This window comes from Mustela putorius, unplaced genomic scaffold (genome assembly GCF_011764305.1).
Source record: "Mustela putorius furo isolate JIRA1106 unplaced genomic scaffold, ASM1176430v1.1 tig00000430_pilon_pilon_pilon, whole genome shotgun sequence".
Lineage (NCBI taxonomy): Eukaryota > Metazoa > Chordata > Mammalia > Carnivora > Mustelidae > Mustela > Mustela putorius.
The window spans coordinates 18801092-18819459 of NW_025421377.1; the positions used below are offsets into that span (position 1 = coordinate 18801092).

General features: G+C 36.9%; 1 protein-coding gene across 1 annotated transcript in view; it reads right to left on the reverse strand.

Annotated features, from left to right (window-relative positions):
- Positions 1-875: 875 nt before the first annotated feature.
- Positions 876-18368, reverse strand: part of TMPRSS11D (transmembrane serine protease 11D) — a 52916-nt gene continuing 35423 nt past the window's right edge. The window contains exons 6-10 of the mRNA XM_004764317.3: positions 18118-18156; positions 12546-12723; positions 6691-6950; positions 5442-5584; positions 876-2412 (exon numbers count right to left, since the gene is read on the reverse strand). Coding sequence (XP_004764374.1) covers positions 2251-2412; positions 5442-5584; positions 6691-6950; positions 12546-12723; positions 18118-18156 — 782 coding nt within the window. The 3' untranslated portion in view covers positions 876-2250. The remainder of the gene's footprint in view (positions 2413-5441; positions 5585-6690; positions 6951-12545; positions 12724-18117; positions 18157-18368) is intronic.

Genomic DNA, 18368 nt, shown 5'->3' on the forward strand with positions numbered 1-18368 from the left:
AGAGAGAGAGGGGGAAGCAGGCTCCCAGCTAAGCAGAGAGCCTTATGTGGGGCTCAATCCCAGGACCCTGAGATCATGACCTGAGCCGAAGGCAGAGGCTTTAACCCACTGAGCCTCCCAGGCACCCCGATATTTTTTTTTTTAAGAACTGAAAGGATTTATGAATTACCACTCTTCCCAATAATACACAAAATTGCTTTATTTACTTAGCTTTCAGGAAATGGAACCCATCAGTACATTAAAAATAAAGAAAAAAAAAAGAAGCTCTTAAATAGGTGTTCTGGTATTTAATTATCTCTTCATAAAAATAAACATTGGTTAAATATTTTATTTTCAATAAATTGAATTAGTTCTATTTTTTGCTAAATAAGTACTCTATGTAGCTTTCAACATATAGGAATAAAAAATATGATTATGTGAGGGCACACACACACACACACACACACACACACATCCATACACAAAACACACTCCCCTCGAGGCTTACTCTAAATTACCAGTTTAATGTTGTCACAGTAAAGCCAGGGAGTGTCAGGCTGGATGCTTGCCTCAGTTACAGAGGCAAGCATTATAAGGCAGCAGAAAGTGCCAAGCCTTTAGAGTCTACTTAGCGATTCTCTTGGGAGATCCAATTAAATAAATTGGATCATCCTTCATAATCATAACTTCCCTTAATACTTAGGTAAGGAAATAGTTTTAAAAGAGTTTGACAACACAAAGAAAAAAAAATGAATAGACTAAACATCTAACAATTTGTTAGGTCAAGCCAAATGAAAGAAAAACAATGTAAGTGACATTCATGTGGGAAATTACAGAGACGTTGTCCTGTAAATGCACACTTAGTAGAGATTTTGTAGTAAAATGTCAATGCAAGCAACTGAAAAAAAAAGTTTATTTGAAAGAAGGTATACTAACAATTTGTACATTTCATCAAGTTGGTTAAATTTTCAACTTCTTTTCCTTAAAAGTACATCCCATCACTATAGTTCTGTTCGCAATTTTCATGAGGAAATACAAGAAGTTTGCATCACGCACGTTGAGTTCTGATACCCGGGTGTTTTGTTAGCTTTCAGAAGGGAGTAGCCCTGACACATGCGTAACTCAGCTTTAGTTAATGCGAGGATCCCATAAAAATTCAGTCACATTCATGATTCAGACTACATAAATTGCTCTGCCATTGAATTTTAATGGATTTTATTTACGTTCTTTGGTGATGTGTGTGTAGGGGAGAGAAAAGGAGAAATAGGAAGAAAGGGAAAAGTTCCTTTTCTAAGATAATTCTATTAAAATTATACCATTTAACCTTTCTCTTTGCAAAACAACTCTTCACATATGACAAAATTCATTATTTGTATTTAGCTATTAAGGATCCTTAAATTCTCAAAAATGACTGCCCCTGGGTGATCTTTAGTTCTTACGATTACTCCTTTTTAGTTGATATTTAGTTGTTCAATAGGAGTATTTATTACTTCTACTTAGTTGTTCAAATGCACTGTGTTGTTGTAAGTTATCTGAGAAGGTTGTGTAAGTGTATTTCATCAGTTTATGGAGGAAATACATTCTCTCATATAGATGAAGGATATTTTTAATACAAGCCATCATAAAGTTATAATTCATTGGGTCTCAGTTGAGGAGTGACAGTTTTACATTTGATCTTAAATGTCTGATATTCATCAGTTCTATGGGAGTGTGTTTTTATAGGATAATTAAGATTGCTGCAGGATTGTACAGTGACTTCACATATTTAATTCTCAGACTAATACCACCTATAAAGTATTGCATAACCAGAAATTTCAAATAAATACTATTTTTCTTGCCTTGTGCTATTCTTTCTGTCTTGAATGTTACTCTGCCACTTCTTCCTTTGCGAATTTCTATACTTTGCCCGGTTTCAGTGAGGCTTTTTAGAGAAGACTCCTCTGACCCTGCAGATTTATCCAGATTCCTCTGAAGCCTACTCTCAGGGTACCTGTTTTTCTCATTACTGTCTCTTATCACAACTGGAGTAAAACTGTTACCTCTGTAACTAGCTTACGTGTTTCCCCTGCCCCATGGCCACAATACAAGGCAATATTCATACAGCTTTCTTGAGAAAACATAGGATCCGTGTAATAAAGAAGAGATAGTGTTTGTGAAACCATATTATGGAACAGGATATTAAAACAGGGCACTTTTAGTCTCTTTTCCTCCTGAAAAGGAAAGTTTTGGAATTTTAGATATACACCGGCACACAGACCTTGCCACATGGCGCTAGACCCCAGTTTTTTCAGTTATCCAGTCACGATAGGCTGTCACTCGGGTATAGACTCCCGGCTTATCTGGCAGACCGCACCGATCTCCCCAGCTTACTATCCCCACGAGGAACCAATGCCGCCGTGAGTCCTCTTGAACGAGTGGGCCACCAGAGTCCCCCTGAAGGAAACACAATGAGGAAGGGTTAGGCAACCCTAAAGTATTAAGGAGTTTATTTCTATGCCATAGAAGTCACACCCATTACCACAGTAAATTTAGTCTGCCTTTTTCTGTTGAAATACTATACCATGTTGAAATACTATACTACTTTTCAAGTGAAAATTACTGAGACCCTTCAAGAACACTCGTTCCTTCAGCATGCATGAAAAGATGAGAAACGTGTTTCCCAGACTGTCCTCAGTTACCTGGCTGAGGGCTACCCATCCCCGACTTTGCCTCCTCCAGGAAGCCTTCCATGGCCTGTGTCTTCCCCCTCCCACTGCCACCCCTTCTGGCTTTGGGCTGGGTTAGTTTTTCACTGCCTATGTTCCCACATCCTGTGTGTATCTCCTTCACCGCTTCTGTATTATGTTATACAAGGACATTTGGGGTCTGTTTGGACTTGCTCCCTTGTAGCAGTTCCCCTTGTGGCAGTCACACATTACTACAAACTCATGGCACAGAGGATACTTAGTGTCTGTTTTTCAGGCTATTCTATAAGGTCTGCCATGGAAGGCATACCTATTCTGGACGCTGCTGTATCCTAAGCTTCTAGCTTGCAGGAGATGCTAAGGAAATATTGGTTGGGTGATGAGTCTTCATAAATCTCTTTTGTTTTCCTATTCATAGTACCGCATGGTGTCTGGTGTATAATGTATCATCAAGAAGGATTCTTTGGTGAATTATCAAAAAAATTATATGGCAATGAGTAAAACACTCCTTATGAAACACTGACTAATCAATTATAACCAACCAATCAACATATATTTGTACATACAGTAATCTAGGTGGGGAGACAACTTTAGTCCGTTTTACATGCTGCTTGGTTGGTTAAGTGTGTGGGTTCTGGAGTGAAGACAGCCCGAGTTGGAATCCACCACTTGTCAGCCATATGACATTCAGTAAGCTGTTTAATGCTCGCTCCCTCTGCCTAAGTTTCCTCACCTGTGAATGATGTTTCTGTATGTTTAAATGAGTTTTACATATACGACACTTTCTGTACAGCCGGCATATAGTCTGTACTAAGAAAAGTCAGCCATTACCAAAGGTGCTTTTAGAGGAGTTTGCTGTTCATTTGATGGCTCTTAGTAGCTAGCTCTTCGTACCTACTTAGTTACTGGTCTAGATGGGGAGAAGGTCAGGGGGTGAATCACCAGCTTGCATGTCAGCAACTGCATCGAGCTGATTGGCACCTGCCTCCTCTGGGTTATGTGTTTGTGCTCCATTTAACCAGTTCCCCACGCTTTCTCATCATTGGGTTTTTGTTGCAATTTTTTCTTTCTAGTCAGTATCTGCATAATGTCTTACCAAGAGTGTGCAAACAGGTGTTAAACTAAAAGGTGTAACTTTCCCTGTATCTGGGCAGCTTCACTGCCTTACTGTGCAGACATCGAAGCTTGTGTTCTCTCTTCTAGACTATAACTTTGATGAGTGCAAGGAACACCTTGCTGTGCCTGCACAATATCTGGTGGACAGAAAGTAATTCATAACTTTTCTCTGAAGGCAGGCAGGAAGGAAGGAAACAAGTAACTGATCTCATAAGCTCTTTTGTAAAGTGCCATTTCTTTTTGAAGCAAAACCTTTATGTATTGTTGTATTTCAGTTGAAAATTACTGGGTCCAGAGTGGAACACACCAGGAAAATTTCATGATGAGCTAAGGCTTGGTCTGGGCGTGAGGGGAAGAGCAGAATTTGGGCATGCAGAAGGTCAGGGGGATCTTGAGGAAAGCATGAGTAAGTGTTCTCTACCACAAAGACATCTCCACTTAAAGGAAAAAAGCCCATGGGTAGTTAATGGTATTTTGAAAATTGATAAGCAGTTCCTCTCAATTTACACATATCTTGCAGTTATTAAAAAAATGTTTAGTTTTGGGAAAGAGCCCACAGATTGGGATCTTTGAAAAACTGTGGAAGAGCTACTTATCTACTTTTTCAAGAATGTGAGCACTAAATATAAAAGCCAGTAATATTTGAGGAAAGAATAAACCTGATTTTTCTGCATACAATTTGCTCCAGAAAACAGCAGCAGTTTCCTCAAGAAAGATTAATTTTTCTTAAATTTCCAGAAATGTAATTCCTGATAAGTAAGTAGTTACTGCTTTTACTAAATGGGGTTTCAGACATTAGATTAAAATCTACTGAAGGACATAACCACACTAATTTTTAAAATAGTTTAATTAAAACTCTTAGTATTAAAACTGTGTTCTAATTACTTAAAGATTTCATAATTATTTGCATTCTTATGTTTGGTTGAAAATGATAGGCAGATCTAAATAGTTTTCCCCCCTCATTTGTGCTGTTTTACAGTTATGGACACTGTTGTGACTCAAATAACTAAGCTTTTTGTTTACGTTTTCTATCTTTAAGGTGCTGATATTCAGGTGTTTTTTATATTTTAAAATCAATTATTGTCTAGGACTCTTAGATGAGTGATTAATTTATTTAAACCTTTAGAGTGACTGAGAGTATGAGATTGAAATGATATATTTTTCAGAGACTGACGTTATTAACATCAGTGGTCATGGTCTAGGTTAACAACAGTTTTAAAAATAGCTGAGATGGCTGAGATTTCTTTGTTGTTTGGCACATGCGACGTAAGTCAATCTTCATCTACTCTTTAATGTTACCTAAAAAAATTCTGTACTACTCTTATCCCCAATTTATGGATAAAAGATTAGTTATAAAGGTTAAGGACATTATGTTAGTAAAAAAATAAAAAAATAAAATTAAAAAAAAGGTTAAGGAGTTCAAATGCAGTTCTGTCTTGTTCTTGAGCTTTGCTGGTTAAACGGTCTGGAATTTGGTTTCTCAAAATTAGTGTTGGATCACCTTCATAAGGGAGTTTCAATTAGAAAATCTAGATAACAAATTTTTAGAGGACCAGGGCTGTGTATTGTAATTATGTTACCTCTATGCCTAGCGCAGTGTCACAGGCTAGTTAAGTACTTATAAACTTAGATAACGATGTGATAACATTGTCATGAACTTACCCGGCATGCATCCACTCCGCCTTGAGGTAGACCCGCACATAGCATTCCAGGCGAGACGGCTCCATTATAACTAACAGGTGCATTACATACATCATTACTTATTATTCTGACCCGTGCTTGCCGTAGATCTGAAACCGTGTTACCTGTGAAGTATAAAAGCAAACAAAAAACAAAATTGATAAATTAATAACTCTACGGAAATAGGGGAAGGAATAAGTGTATCCCAAACACTATTTCTTATTCAGCGAAGGAGTCTATTGAAGATGTAAGTAGATTCCTGCAGTAGAGTAGAATAACCCCTATACACAGATGAATTTTATTTTCTTGCTTTATTTTTGTGATGCAGTGCCCTTTAGACTTTGAAAGCAAAACAAATCTGCTATTGACTAGTAGTATTCAAGTTATTCACTGATTGACTTTGAATTGAAAAAAATAACATATTGAAGAACCTTTAATCTAGCAATTGAAAGAGAAACCAGGTCTGGTTTCAAGGCTAAAGCACTAATTTATTGTATGTTTATGTTCCTTCAAAGTGGCACTGCCATTTTTGTGATTGGTACACATTTTATCTATTTTACCACATTACTTTGGGTCATAAAAACACAATGAGATATTTTCTAGGACAATGAAGCCTTCATATTATTCCTTGGAGATACAATCTACAACATGAGCTGAAGCATGTGGAAATTGTTAATGCTATCCTTCCACACCCTGGCTGATACTCTCATTTTCACCATGGCCCTATTTGTTCCTTCTTGTTGCCCTCATTTTTATGCCTATTTTATTTATTCAATAAACAAGAGTGAGTAATGCTTATGTATATATGGAGTTTCTTGCTCTAGAGGCAAGATTCATTTCATCTCAGAATACCTTAATGGTTGTTAATAACCGTAGAGAATACTTATCCAAAGCTTCTTTTCAATTTTTTAAAAAAATTTCCTTATGGGGGAGACATTTGAGATCTACAGAGTCTCTGGATCATTGAAGAACTCATGTTTCCTCATCCCTTTGGTTTACATATCCTTATTACTATGTTTGAGAATTCCCCATAGTTTGTAGGGACATTGCTTTGCTTTCCTGAGGAAACCCAGTAATAACTAGAGCTTGGACTCTTTGAATATAAGGTTGTTCCTTCCATAGAACATGTCCTTCAGGTGTTCCCTAATCTAAAAAAATAATTACATAACAGAAAGTGCCAGGGGATTTTGTTATTGTTGTTGTTGTTGTTTAATTTTCCTGAGACACTTACCACCAAATTCTGAAGATCCCCATCCTGTCACATAAGCAGAAGAACCAGGTGGAATATTCTGGGTAGCCTCTGGGAGACACACTCTATGGATATCTTTGGTAAAATTGATGCCTCTATCAAGTTGGATAGCTGCAATATCATTTTCATGAGTTGCAGGGTTATAATTGTTATGGATTAAAATAGTCCTTACTCCTCTTCTCTGTTTAGGAAATGTTATCGAAACACCAAAAATGGCAGTCCATACACGAGGATTAGATTGGCTAAAAAAAAAAAAAATAAAAAAATAAAAAAAAAGAAAATATACTTTGAAAGGGAATCTGTGAGAGTTTTTAATATTTGAATTTTGTGTTTGTCCTTCTTGTTACCAGCTAGCAACTGTTTGATCAGTATCTCTTTGGTGTATATGTCTGGAGTACATAGCTAGTAATGAATGATCATTTATCTAAAGGATCTGTAAATTGGGGGTTGAATAACTCGGTGTTGCTCCTAAGGTTGAATAAAAATAAAATGTAACCACATAACAATGCAAGAGTTTTGTGGAATTTAGATAGAGATGTTACGGAAATAAAAATATATATGTCCAGGAAATAATTTTATAAGGTACAGTAACTTATGTAAGAAGAATGCTAGTTAAAAATCCTAATGAGAAAAGTAGTATACAGTAAGCAAATTACACACTTTTTTCATATTGAACTTCTTTTGCTCAGGTTTTTTTTTTTTTTTTAAGATTTTATTTGTTTATTTGACAGAGAGAGATCACAAGCAGACCGAGAGGCAGGCAGAGAAGGAGATAGAGGGAAGCAGGTTCCCCGCTGAGCAGAGAGCCCGATGTGGGACTCGATCCCAGGACCCCGAGATCATGACCTGAGCCGAAGGCAGCGGCTTAATCCACTGAGCCACCCAGGCGCCCCTTGCTCAGGTTCTTCACAGAGAAGATTCTTTTTAAAAAAATTTTTATTTATTATTTATTTATTTATTTTAAAAATTAACATATAATGTATTATTTACCCCTGGGATGTAGGTCTGTGAATCATCAGGCTTACACATTTCACAGCATTCACCATAACACAGAGCCTCCCCAATGTCCATAACCCAACCATCCTCTCCCTTCCCCCCAGAAACCCTCAGTTTGTTTTGTGAGATTAAGAGTGTCTTATGGTTTGTCTCCCTCCTGATCCCATCTTGTTTCATTTTTTCCCTCCCTATCCCCCACAACCCTCCATTCTGCCTCTCAAATTCCTCATATCAGAGAGATCATATGATAATTGTTTTTCTACAGAGAAGATTCTAAAGATATTCTTCATCTCTTTTTTCCCTCCCCTTTTTTTTCATCCAGCATGTGAATAAGAGCATGATTTTGGAAAAAGTTACATTTAGATTTAAATCTTGGCCATGCCATATATTAACAGTGTTATTTAGGGCAATTTATTTCATATCTCTAATTCTTAGTTTATTTTTGCATAAAATGTGATTGTTGATATGCTCTTGCTCAGTTTGTAAGTATTGAGACAAGAGTGTCAAGCACAGTGGTGCACAAAGTAAACATTCAATGAAGCTAACTATTATTTTCATTAGTTAGAGTCATTATTAAGTGTCTACTTTGTATAAGAAACAGTATGAGTGTCTGGGATTAAAAATATAAATAACTATGCTATAGCAATCAGACAAAAAAAGACAAAAGGCATCTGAATCAGGAAGAAGCAGAACTTTCATTATTTGCAGATGACATTATACCATATCTAGAAAAGCTCAAAGACTCCACCAAAAAAACTGCTAGAACTGATAGATGAATTCAGTAAAATTGCAGGCTACAAAATTAACATACAGAAATCTGTTGTATTTCTATACAGCAGTAATGAATCAGCAGAAAGAGAAATTAGGGAATCAATCCCATTTATAATTGCACCAAAAACAGGAAGAAACCTAGGAATAAACCTAACCAAAGAGGTGAAAGACCTATACTCTGAATACTATAAAACACTAATGAAAGAAATTGGAGATGACACAAAGAAATGCAGACATTCCATGCTCATGGACTGGAAGAGCAAATATTGTTAAAATGTCTATATACCTGCCTCACATTGAGGTCTTTTATCCATTTCGAGTTTATCTTTGTCTATGATGTAATACAATGGTCAAGTTTCATTCTTCTATATATAATTGTCCAATTTCCCCAGCACCATTTATTGAAGAGACTGCCTTTTTTCCAATGTATATCTTTTCCTACTTTGTCAAAGATTAGTTGACCATAGGGTTGTGGGTCCATATCTGGGCTCTCTACTCTGTTCCACTGGTCTATGTGCCTGTTTTTGTACCAGTACCATGCTATGATGTCTTGGTGATCACAGCTTTGTAGTAAAGCTCGAAATAAGGTAACATGATGCTTCCAGTTTTGTTTTCCATTTTCAACATTTCCTTAGCAATTCGGGGTCTCTTCTGGTTCCACACAAATTTTAGGATTGTTTGTTTCAGCACCTTGAAAAATGCTGGTGGAATTTTGATCAAGATGGCATTGAAGTATAGATTGCTCTAGGTAGTATAGAAATTTTAACAATGTTTATTCTTCTGATCCAGGAGCATGGAATGCTTTTCCATCTTTTTGTGTCTTCAATTTCTCCCATGAGTACAGATCCTTTACCTCTTTGGTTAGGTTTATTCCTAAGTATTTTATGGTTCTTGGTGCTATAGTAAATGGAATCAATTCTTGAATTTCCTTTTCCATATTTTCATGTTTTAGTGTATAAGAAAGCAACTGATTTCCGTCTCCAAAAGCAAAGGAAACAAAAGTGAAAATAATCTTTTGGGACTTCATCAAGATCAAAAGCTTCTGCACAGCAAAGGAAACAGTCAGCAAAACAAAGAGGCAACCCATAGAGTGGGAGAAGATATTTGCAAATGGCACTACAGACAAAGGGCTGATATCCAGGATCTATAAAGAACTGCTCAAACTCATCACCTAAAAAACAGATAATCATGTCAAAAAATGGGCAGAAGACATGAAAAGACACTTCTCCAAAGAAGGCATACAAATGACCAACAGACACATGAAAAAATGTTCATCTCCATTAGCCATCAGGGAGATTCAAATAGAAAACACATTGAGAAACCATGTTACACCAGTTACAATGACCAAAATTAATAAGACAGTAAACAACAAGTATTGGAGAGGATGTGGAGAAAGGGAAACCCTCTTACACTGTTGATGGGAATGCAAGTTGGTGCAGCCACTTTGGGAAACAGTGTGGAGATTCCTTAAGAAATTAAAAATAGAGCTTCCCTATGACCCTGCAATTGCACTACTGGATATTTACCCCAAAGATACTGATGTAGTGAACAGAAGGGACATTTGTACCCCAGTGTTCATAGCAACAATGGCCATAGTCGCCAAGCTGTGGAAAGAGCCAAGATGCTCTTCAGCAGACGAATGGATAAGGAAGATATGGTCCATATATACAATGGAGTATTATGCCTCCATCATAAAGGATGACTACCCAAATTTTGTATCAACATGGATGGGACTGGAGGAGATTATGCTGAGTGAAATATGTCAAGCAAAGAAAGTCAATTATCATACGGATTCACTTACTTGTGGAACATAAGAAATAGCATGGAGGACATTAGGAGAAGGAAGGGAAAACTGAAGAGGGAGAAATCAGAGGGGGAGATGAATCATGAGAGACTGTGGACTCTGAGAAACAAACTGAAGGTTTTAGAGGGGAAGAGGGTGGAGGGATGAGTGAGCCAGGTGGTGGGTATTTAGGAGGGCACATATTGCATGGAGCCCTGGGTGTGGTACATAAACAATGAATCTTGGAACACTGAAAAAATAAAATTAAATTAAAAAATAAAAATGAAAATCTGGAGTAATCACATTTCTGGACTTCAAGTTATATTACAAAGCTATAGTAATTGAAACAGTATAGTACTGGCACAAAAATAGACAAAGAGATCAATAAAACGGAAGAGAAAACCCAGAAATGAGCCCAGAACTAGGTGGTCAATTAAACTTTGACAAAGCAGGAAAGAAGATGTTCCAAGCATTTAAAATCATGAATTCCTTTGGTAATCATTGACAATATTTATAACAATGGCTTTCATTATAGTGATACCCTTTACTTAGCTTTGGTGTTTGTGTCTGTCTAGGGCTTTGAATCCAGTACATCCTTAATTAATGCAAGTATTTGCATTCCTGATTCCCATACTCAAAGGTGATTAAAATCAATTAGTGCCATTTTTCTTTGGCCTTTTAGGTGGGACTAAACATTGAACCTTGAGCTCCAGCCAGAATGTATTATTCTCTATCCCTAGATTCTGCCTACTTTTTCAGGTTAAAGAGCATTTGCTCAATTTGCTTCTTCTCTGTTAAATGTTACTATCCCTTCCTCCATTTTTTCCCATTGGAATTTTGAAAAATCTTCAGTATTTGTAAGAAGTTCTTTGCAGATTTGAGGGTACTGCTGGATAATATAGTGCCTGTTACAAAACTGTTAAGAGAGAGTAAATTTTATCATGATTAGTGCACAATGTTCCTAAACCTGAAAAAGTAGGTAGATTTCGGGGGTAGAGAATAACTTAACCTGGCAGGAGCTCAAGGTTCATGCCTTGAGAAATAAGTCTGGGTTGATTGGAGAGGAGGGCTTTAGGTATGTGGTAAATTGGATTTTAGACTGTGCATATTCAGTGAGTCTGAGAGGAAAATAGATATGGTCAGAGGCACATTTGATTTAGATTGTCTTCACTTTTCTGAGTGAATGTTTAGAGTTTAGTTCCCAGCAACTGTAGGGGTCTAGGATGCTCCTATAATAAGGCGTGTCAGGGGGCGCCTGGGTGGCTCAGTGGGTTAAGCCTCTGCCTTCGGCTTAGGTCATGTTTCCAGGTCCTGGGATCGAGCCCCGCATTGGGCTCTCTGCTCAGCAGGGAGCCTGCTTCACACCCCCACTCCCCGCCCCGCTCTCTCTGCCTGCCTCTCTGCCTACTTGTGATCTCTCTGTCTGTCAAATAAATGAATAAAATCTTAAAAAAAAAAATAAGGCGTGTCTGTACTTAACAGATTTTAGTCATCTGAGTCTAAAGTCCTTCTATTCTGAGTAAGTTTATGCATCCTACTCTCCACTGGCAGATTATTACCCTCATGTTAGCAATAGCCTTCAGTTACATCAATGAAAAATTCTTTGTAGGTTGTTTAAATTCATTTTGTTTATGCTGCTCACTATTCCTGATCATTATTTTTGTGCATGTTTATCTCTAACATTAGAATGTAGGCTCCTTTACAGTACAGGCAATGGTTAACTAGCTGCTATGATAACACTGTGCTCATAGTAGATATTCAATAATTGTTTTGAAAGAATTAGTTAATAACATAGGACAGTCTTGGATCAGCCATCAGTCTGTTGATCAGCTTACATGATATAATGTGAAAATTTCCTATAGCAATTCATTTTGCTAACATTTAACATATGTTTAGATTAATGTATTTGACCCTATCAAAAACACTAAAACATAGATAATAGTAGGCTCCTAATTTGGGGGGAAAAAAGAGGCTTATAAAGGTTGAATAATTTTCTCAAGCTTACATAGCTAGGATTTAAATTAAACATTCTGACATATAAATCATTGTTCTTTACCATGACAGCATACTATTATCTGAAACAGAAAAATAGGATTAAATTAGCAAGGTGAAGGAGAAAAAAAATATTTTTGCTATGATGGATAGGAAGAAAAGACTCATAATATTTTTTGTATCCAATTATTTTTAGCACAATCCAAATATGTTCCATCCTTGGGGTTTGGGTGGCGTTCTTCTGTATATGTCTCTCCTAGTTGTTCCCAGATGGGTAGGTAAGCTGCGGCCTCACCTTCTGAAGCAGTGAGCTGCCGTCAGGACCCACATGCTGCTGATCAGGATGCCGCCACAGTGGTGAACCTTATTCACCTGTAGACTCACTTGCCACGGCCAGTCTCCTTCCTCAGCCAGAGTGCCTCCTGTGATCCTCTCCTCAGACAAAGTTATTAGGTCTGGACGGGCCCCACAGCCTAATGGGAAAAGAACAAGAATGGGCTGGGAAGGTCTTGATTCATTTACATTTGGGAGGTGCTGCTAGAATCTCTCCATCTTTTACAACTTTTCTGTTTCATGGGTTCTTCTCCAGAACATGCTAACCTTTCCAAAAGCATGATCAGTATGTTATTTTTTAGAGTACTTATGTGACTCCTATTGACTATAGACCACATTTTAGAGAATATTTCTGAACTTGAGAGCCTTCAGAGTTTTCTGGAGTTTCTCATGAATGGAAGTTAAGATGGGTTAGTGCTGGGTGTAAGACCTTGGGCCAAAAGTTCACTAGAAAATTTTCATCTTCTCTTTAGCTTTGCTATTCAAAAGTGTGGTCTGTGGACCTGCAATATGGGCATACCCTGGAAGTTTATAAGTTTATTAGAAATGTTGAGACTGTATGAAAATAACCCAGGGTCTATCAGTGGGTGAGTGGGTCAAAGGAATGTCTCTCTCTCTATATATAGATATTTACACACACACACACACACACACACACACACACACACGGGTATTATTCATCCTTAAAAAAGAAGGAAACCTTGTTGTTTGCAACAACATGGATGAACTGGAATGTATCTGGTAAGTAAAATAAGCCAGATAAATTCTGCATGGTACCACTTATATGCTGTAGAATCTTAAAAAAAATAGTCAAATTCCTAGAAAGAAAGAGTAGAAAGTAGTTACTAGGAGACGGAGGGTGGAGGAAATGGGGAGAATTTGGTAAAAGTGTAAAAAATTCAGCTATAAGGTCAATAAGGTTTGAGGATCTACTGTGTAACAGGGTGACTACAGTGGATAACACTATTGTATAATTGAAATTTGCAAGAGTATAGAATTTAAAAGTTCTTCTAAAAAAGGGGGCGGCTAAATATGTGAGGTGATGAATATATTACCTAGATGGAATCTTTTTGTAATATATCTATATATATAACAAATCATAATTTGTGTACTTTAAATATCTTACAATTTTATCAATTTTCCCTCAAGGCTGAAAAAAATTGACTCTAAGGCACACGCCAGGGAACAAATGAGAAGCTGTATTGCCCCCCCTTCCCAACGTTATTGTGGAATAATTAACAAATACAGTTCTGTATTTTGAAAATGTATAGTGTGTGAGTTGATATACATATACATTGTTGATTACCAAGGTCAAGACAACCAACAATTCCATCACTCACATAGTTAACTCTTGTGTGCATGTGGTGAGAATGCTTAAGATATACTGTCAGCAACTTTCAAGCATACAGTACTATCTTATTAATCATAGTCACCATGCTGTGTGTCAGAGCCTCAGAACTTACTAGAAGCTACATTCTAATGAGTGATTCCTGTGTACACTGAAGTTGGGGGAAAACTGTTCTCATCAAGAAATCTCCATAGTGGTGATCCAGCTCATCATGAAAGTTCCAGTCCACCTCCGTAACTCACTCTATATTTCCAAATACACCCTCAAAAAAGAGTTACTGCAGGTCCACAGAGTATACTTGAGGGTAACTGAGGGTTTTTAAGTATCTAAGTGAGATTTAAACATCTTAAGAGAGAAAGCCTATGAACACTCCAATGGCTGAAACTGAAGTGATCATTCAAGTCCTCTCAATTCCCCTTCCCATGATTTACTTCCTTTTTTTTTAGTCTATTATTAAGAAATTAGAAGTAAACCACCACCAACAATTTCTATTGCTCTAAAGTAGTGACACTGTTTAATAGAACATCCATCCAAAGGCATTTTTTCCTAACAGACTTTCCAGATAGAGGAGGTCCAGACTTTCATTTAGAATATGCACAGAAGTTCCTCTGTTGCATCCTTCAACCAAATTTCTTAGTAAATTACTTAAGCATATTTTCATTAAAAAAAGTATGAATTAAATATATAATGAAGTTGAGAAATACCCATAAAGGTAGCATTACCTTGTAACATCACTTAAGGATTTGAGATAAACCAGCTATAGAGGTGCACTGAACTAATTTCTAACTACATTTCATCACCAGAGAAGGAAACAGCTGTTTTCTAGGGCTTATATTTCTGCTGTCCTAGCCTGCAAGTGTACAGAATGACATAGGAAAGTCATGACTCTTCCTTTATGAGAGACATAAAACTGACAACACTTTTATAATTTTTTAATTCTACTTTTTGATTAACTTAAATCAATAACAAAGCAGGCTATTCTGGTGGTCAGGAGGAGCCATCTTAATGGTGTCCCCAAACAGAATTTCTAAGTCTGCAGAGGTGCTACCATAGACCGGGGGTAGGAAAAGCTTCCCAAAGCTGTCAAGAACATTTTCCTGAGGTCAGACTTGACACAGAATGTCACTGCTGCCACCTTCTTCTAAAAGGAGGGGAAAAAACCTAAACATCGCTCCATGGGCCAGTGGAACCAGGAGTCTCTTCTCAACAGTGCCCCACATGAGTGAATTAATAAGAATAAAGATAACACCTTAGAAGCTACCTTGGCACACAGAGTGCAAATACTTGACCATTTGCTATTTGTATTTTGATAATTTTTTTTTATAAGATAATTTTGAAACTTACCTTCAGTGAAAATATGTACTGTATCCTGGTCAGTAAGTGCTGGTATTAAAAAAAAAATAGAGAGTAAGATCAATAAGGGTGTTTATTATTTCATCTTAATTTCTTAAATGTAGTCCTCAGACAATCATCATCAGAATCAGTCAGGGGTCTGATAAGATACAGATTTCTAGACTTCATCTTAGACCTGCTGAAAGTCTCTGAGTCTTAAGTCCCAGAAATCTCTGTGTTTATAGCCTTCCCCTAATTTATTGTTATTTATATAAAAGTTTGTGTTTAATTTCTCATCAAACACTAAAAGATACTTAAAAGCTATTTAAAAGTTATTCCTACTCTCAAGTCAGTCAGTTTAGTTGGGAAAATAGAAACATAAGTAAGTTGTTGCTTAAAATAGGATGTGATAAATAGCACAAGAGAAAGTTAGATTTTCATTTACTTGAATATATATGTAGGTATATATAGATATATCTGTATTATACTACTGATTCTATTCTTAGTATAGCAGATATAACACCGAGCAAAACACAGGAGGTCTGCCCTGACATAATTTACAGCTAGAAATTAATCAAGGAGCCATTCAAATCAACTCAAGTGGAATTGGAGAGGAGAATGGTGAGGGTGATCATACCACCTGAGAGAGTCACTGAGTTCTCATGGTGAGAAAAAATATTTGGGCTGTATTTTGAAGACCTAAAAGGAACTTTCTGGGCATACAAGCATTAAAAAGGTATTCCAGGTGAAAGTGTAATGGGTTCAAGTGCACGGAGATGGATGATGTTTGTGGAGTAATCGCATCAGTAGGGCTGGTAGTGCAAGTGGGTCACGAAGGGAGATGCTGTGAGTGCCCGGACAGCAAATATGGTGATAGCAGAGAGTGAAGGTCTGTCTGTTGTAATTTCAGGTCTGCTTCAGATAAATTCTGCATGGTACCACTTATATGCTGTAGAATCTTAAAAAAAATAGTCAAATTCCTAGAAAGAAAAGAAAGAGTAGAAAGTAGTTACTAGGAGACGGAGGGTGGAGGAAATGGGGAGAATTTGGTAAAAGTGTAAAAAATTCAGCTATAAGGTCAATAAGGTTTGAGGATCTACTGTGTAACAGGGTGACTACAGTGGATAACACTATTGTATAATTGAAATTTGCAAGAGTATAGAATTTAAAAGTTCTTCTAAAAAAGGGGGCGGCTAAATATGTGAGGTGATGAATATATTACCTAGATGGAATCTTTTTGTAATATATCTATATATATAACAAATCATAATTTGTGTACTTTAAATATCTTACAATTTTATCAATTTTCCCTCAAGGCTGAAAAAAATTGACTCTAAGGCACACGCCAGGGAACAAATGAGAAGCTGTATTGCCCCCCCTTCCCAACGTTATTGTGGAATAATTAACAAATACAGTTCTGTATTTTGAAAATGTATAGTGTGTGAGTTGATATACATATACATTGTTGATTACCAAGGTCAAGACAACCAACAATTCCATCACTCACATAGTTAACTCTTGTGTGCATGTGGTGAGAATGCTTAAGATATACTGTCAGCAACTTTCAAGCATACAGTACTATCTTATTAATCATAGTCACCATGCTGTGTGTCAGAGCCTCAGAACTTACTAGAAGCTACATTCTAATGAGTGATTCCTGTGTACACTGAAGTTGGGGGAAAACTGTTCTCATCAAGAAATCTCCATAGTGGTGATCCAGCTCATCATGAAAGTTCCAGTCCACCTCCGTAACTCACTCTATATTTCCAAATACACCCTCAAAAAAGAGTTACTGCAGGTCCACAGAGTATACTTGAGGGTAACTGAGGGTTTTTAAGTATCTAAGTGAGATTTAAACATCTTAAGAGAGAAAGCCTATGAACACTCCAATGGCTGAAACTGAAGTGATCATTCAAGTCCTCTCAATTCCCCTTCCCATGATTTACTTCCTTTTTTTTTAGTCTATTATTAAGAAATTAGAAGTAAACCACCACCAACAATTTCTATTGCTCTAAAGTAGTGACACTGTTTAATAGAACATCCATCCAAAGGCATTTTTTCCTAACAGACTTTCCAGATAGAGGAGGTCCAGACTTTCATTTAGAATATGCACAGAAGTTCCTCTGTTGCATCCTTCAACCAAATTTCTTAGTAAATTACTTAAGCATATTTTCATTAAAAAAAGTATGAATTAAATATATAATGAAGTTGAGAAATACCCATAAAGGTAGCATTACCTTGTAACATCACTTAAGGATTTGAGATAAACCAGCTATAGAGGTGCACTGAACTAATTTCTAACTACATTTCATCACCAGAGAAGGAAACAGCTGTTTTCTAGGGCTTATATTTCTGCTGTCCTAGCCTGCAAGTGTACAGAATGACATAGGAAAGTCATGACTCTTCCTTTATGAGAGACATAAAACTGACAACACTTTTATAATTTTTTAATTCTACTTTTTGATTAACTTAAATCAATAACAAAGCAGGCTATTCTGGTGGTCAGGAGGAGCCATCTTAATGGTGTCCCCAAACAGAATTTCTAAGTCTGCAGAGGTGCTACCATAGACCGGGGGTAGGAAAAGCTTCCCAAAGCTGTCAAGAACATTTTCCTGAGGTCAGACTTGACACAGAATGTCACTGCTGCCACCTTCTTCTAAAAGGAGGGGAAAACCTAAACATCGCTCCATGGGCCAGTGGAACCAGGAGTCTCTTCTCAACAGTGCCCCACATGAGTGAATTAATAAGAATAAAGATAACACCTTAGAAGCTACCTTGGCACAGAGTGCAAATACTTGACCATTTGCTATTTGTATTTTGATAAATTTTTTTATAAGATAATTTTGAAACTTACCTTCAGTGAAAATATGTACTGTATCCTGGTCAGTAAGTGCTGGTATTAAAAAAAAAATAGAGAGTAAGATCAATAAGGGTGTTTATTATTTCATCTTAATTTCTTAAATGTAGTCCTCAGACAATCATCATCAGAATCAGTCAGGGGTCTGATAAGATACAGATTTCTAGACTTCATCTTAGACCTGCTGAAAGTCTCTGAGTCTTAAGTCCCAGAAATCTCTGTGTTTATAGCCTTCCCCTAATTTATTG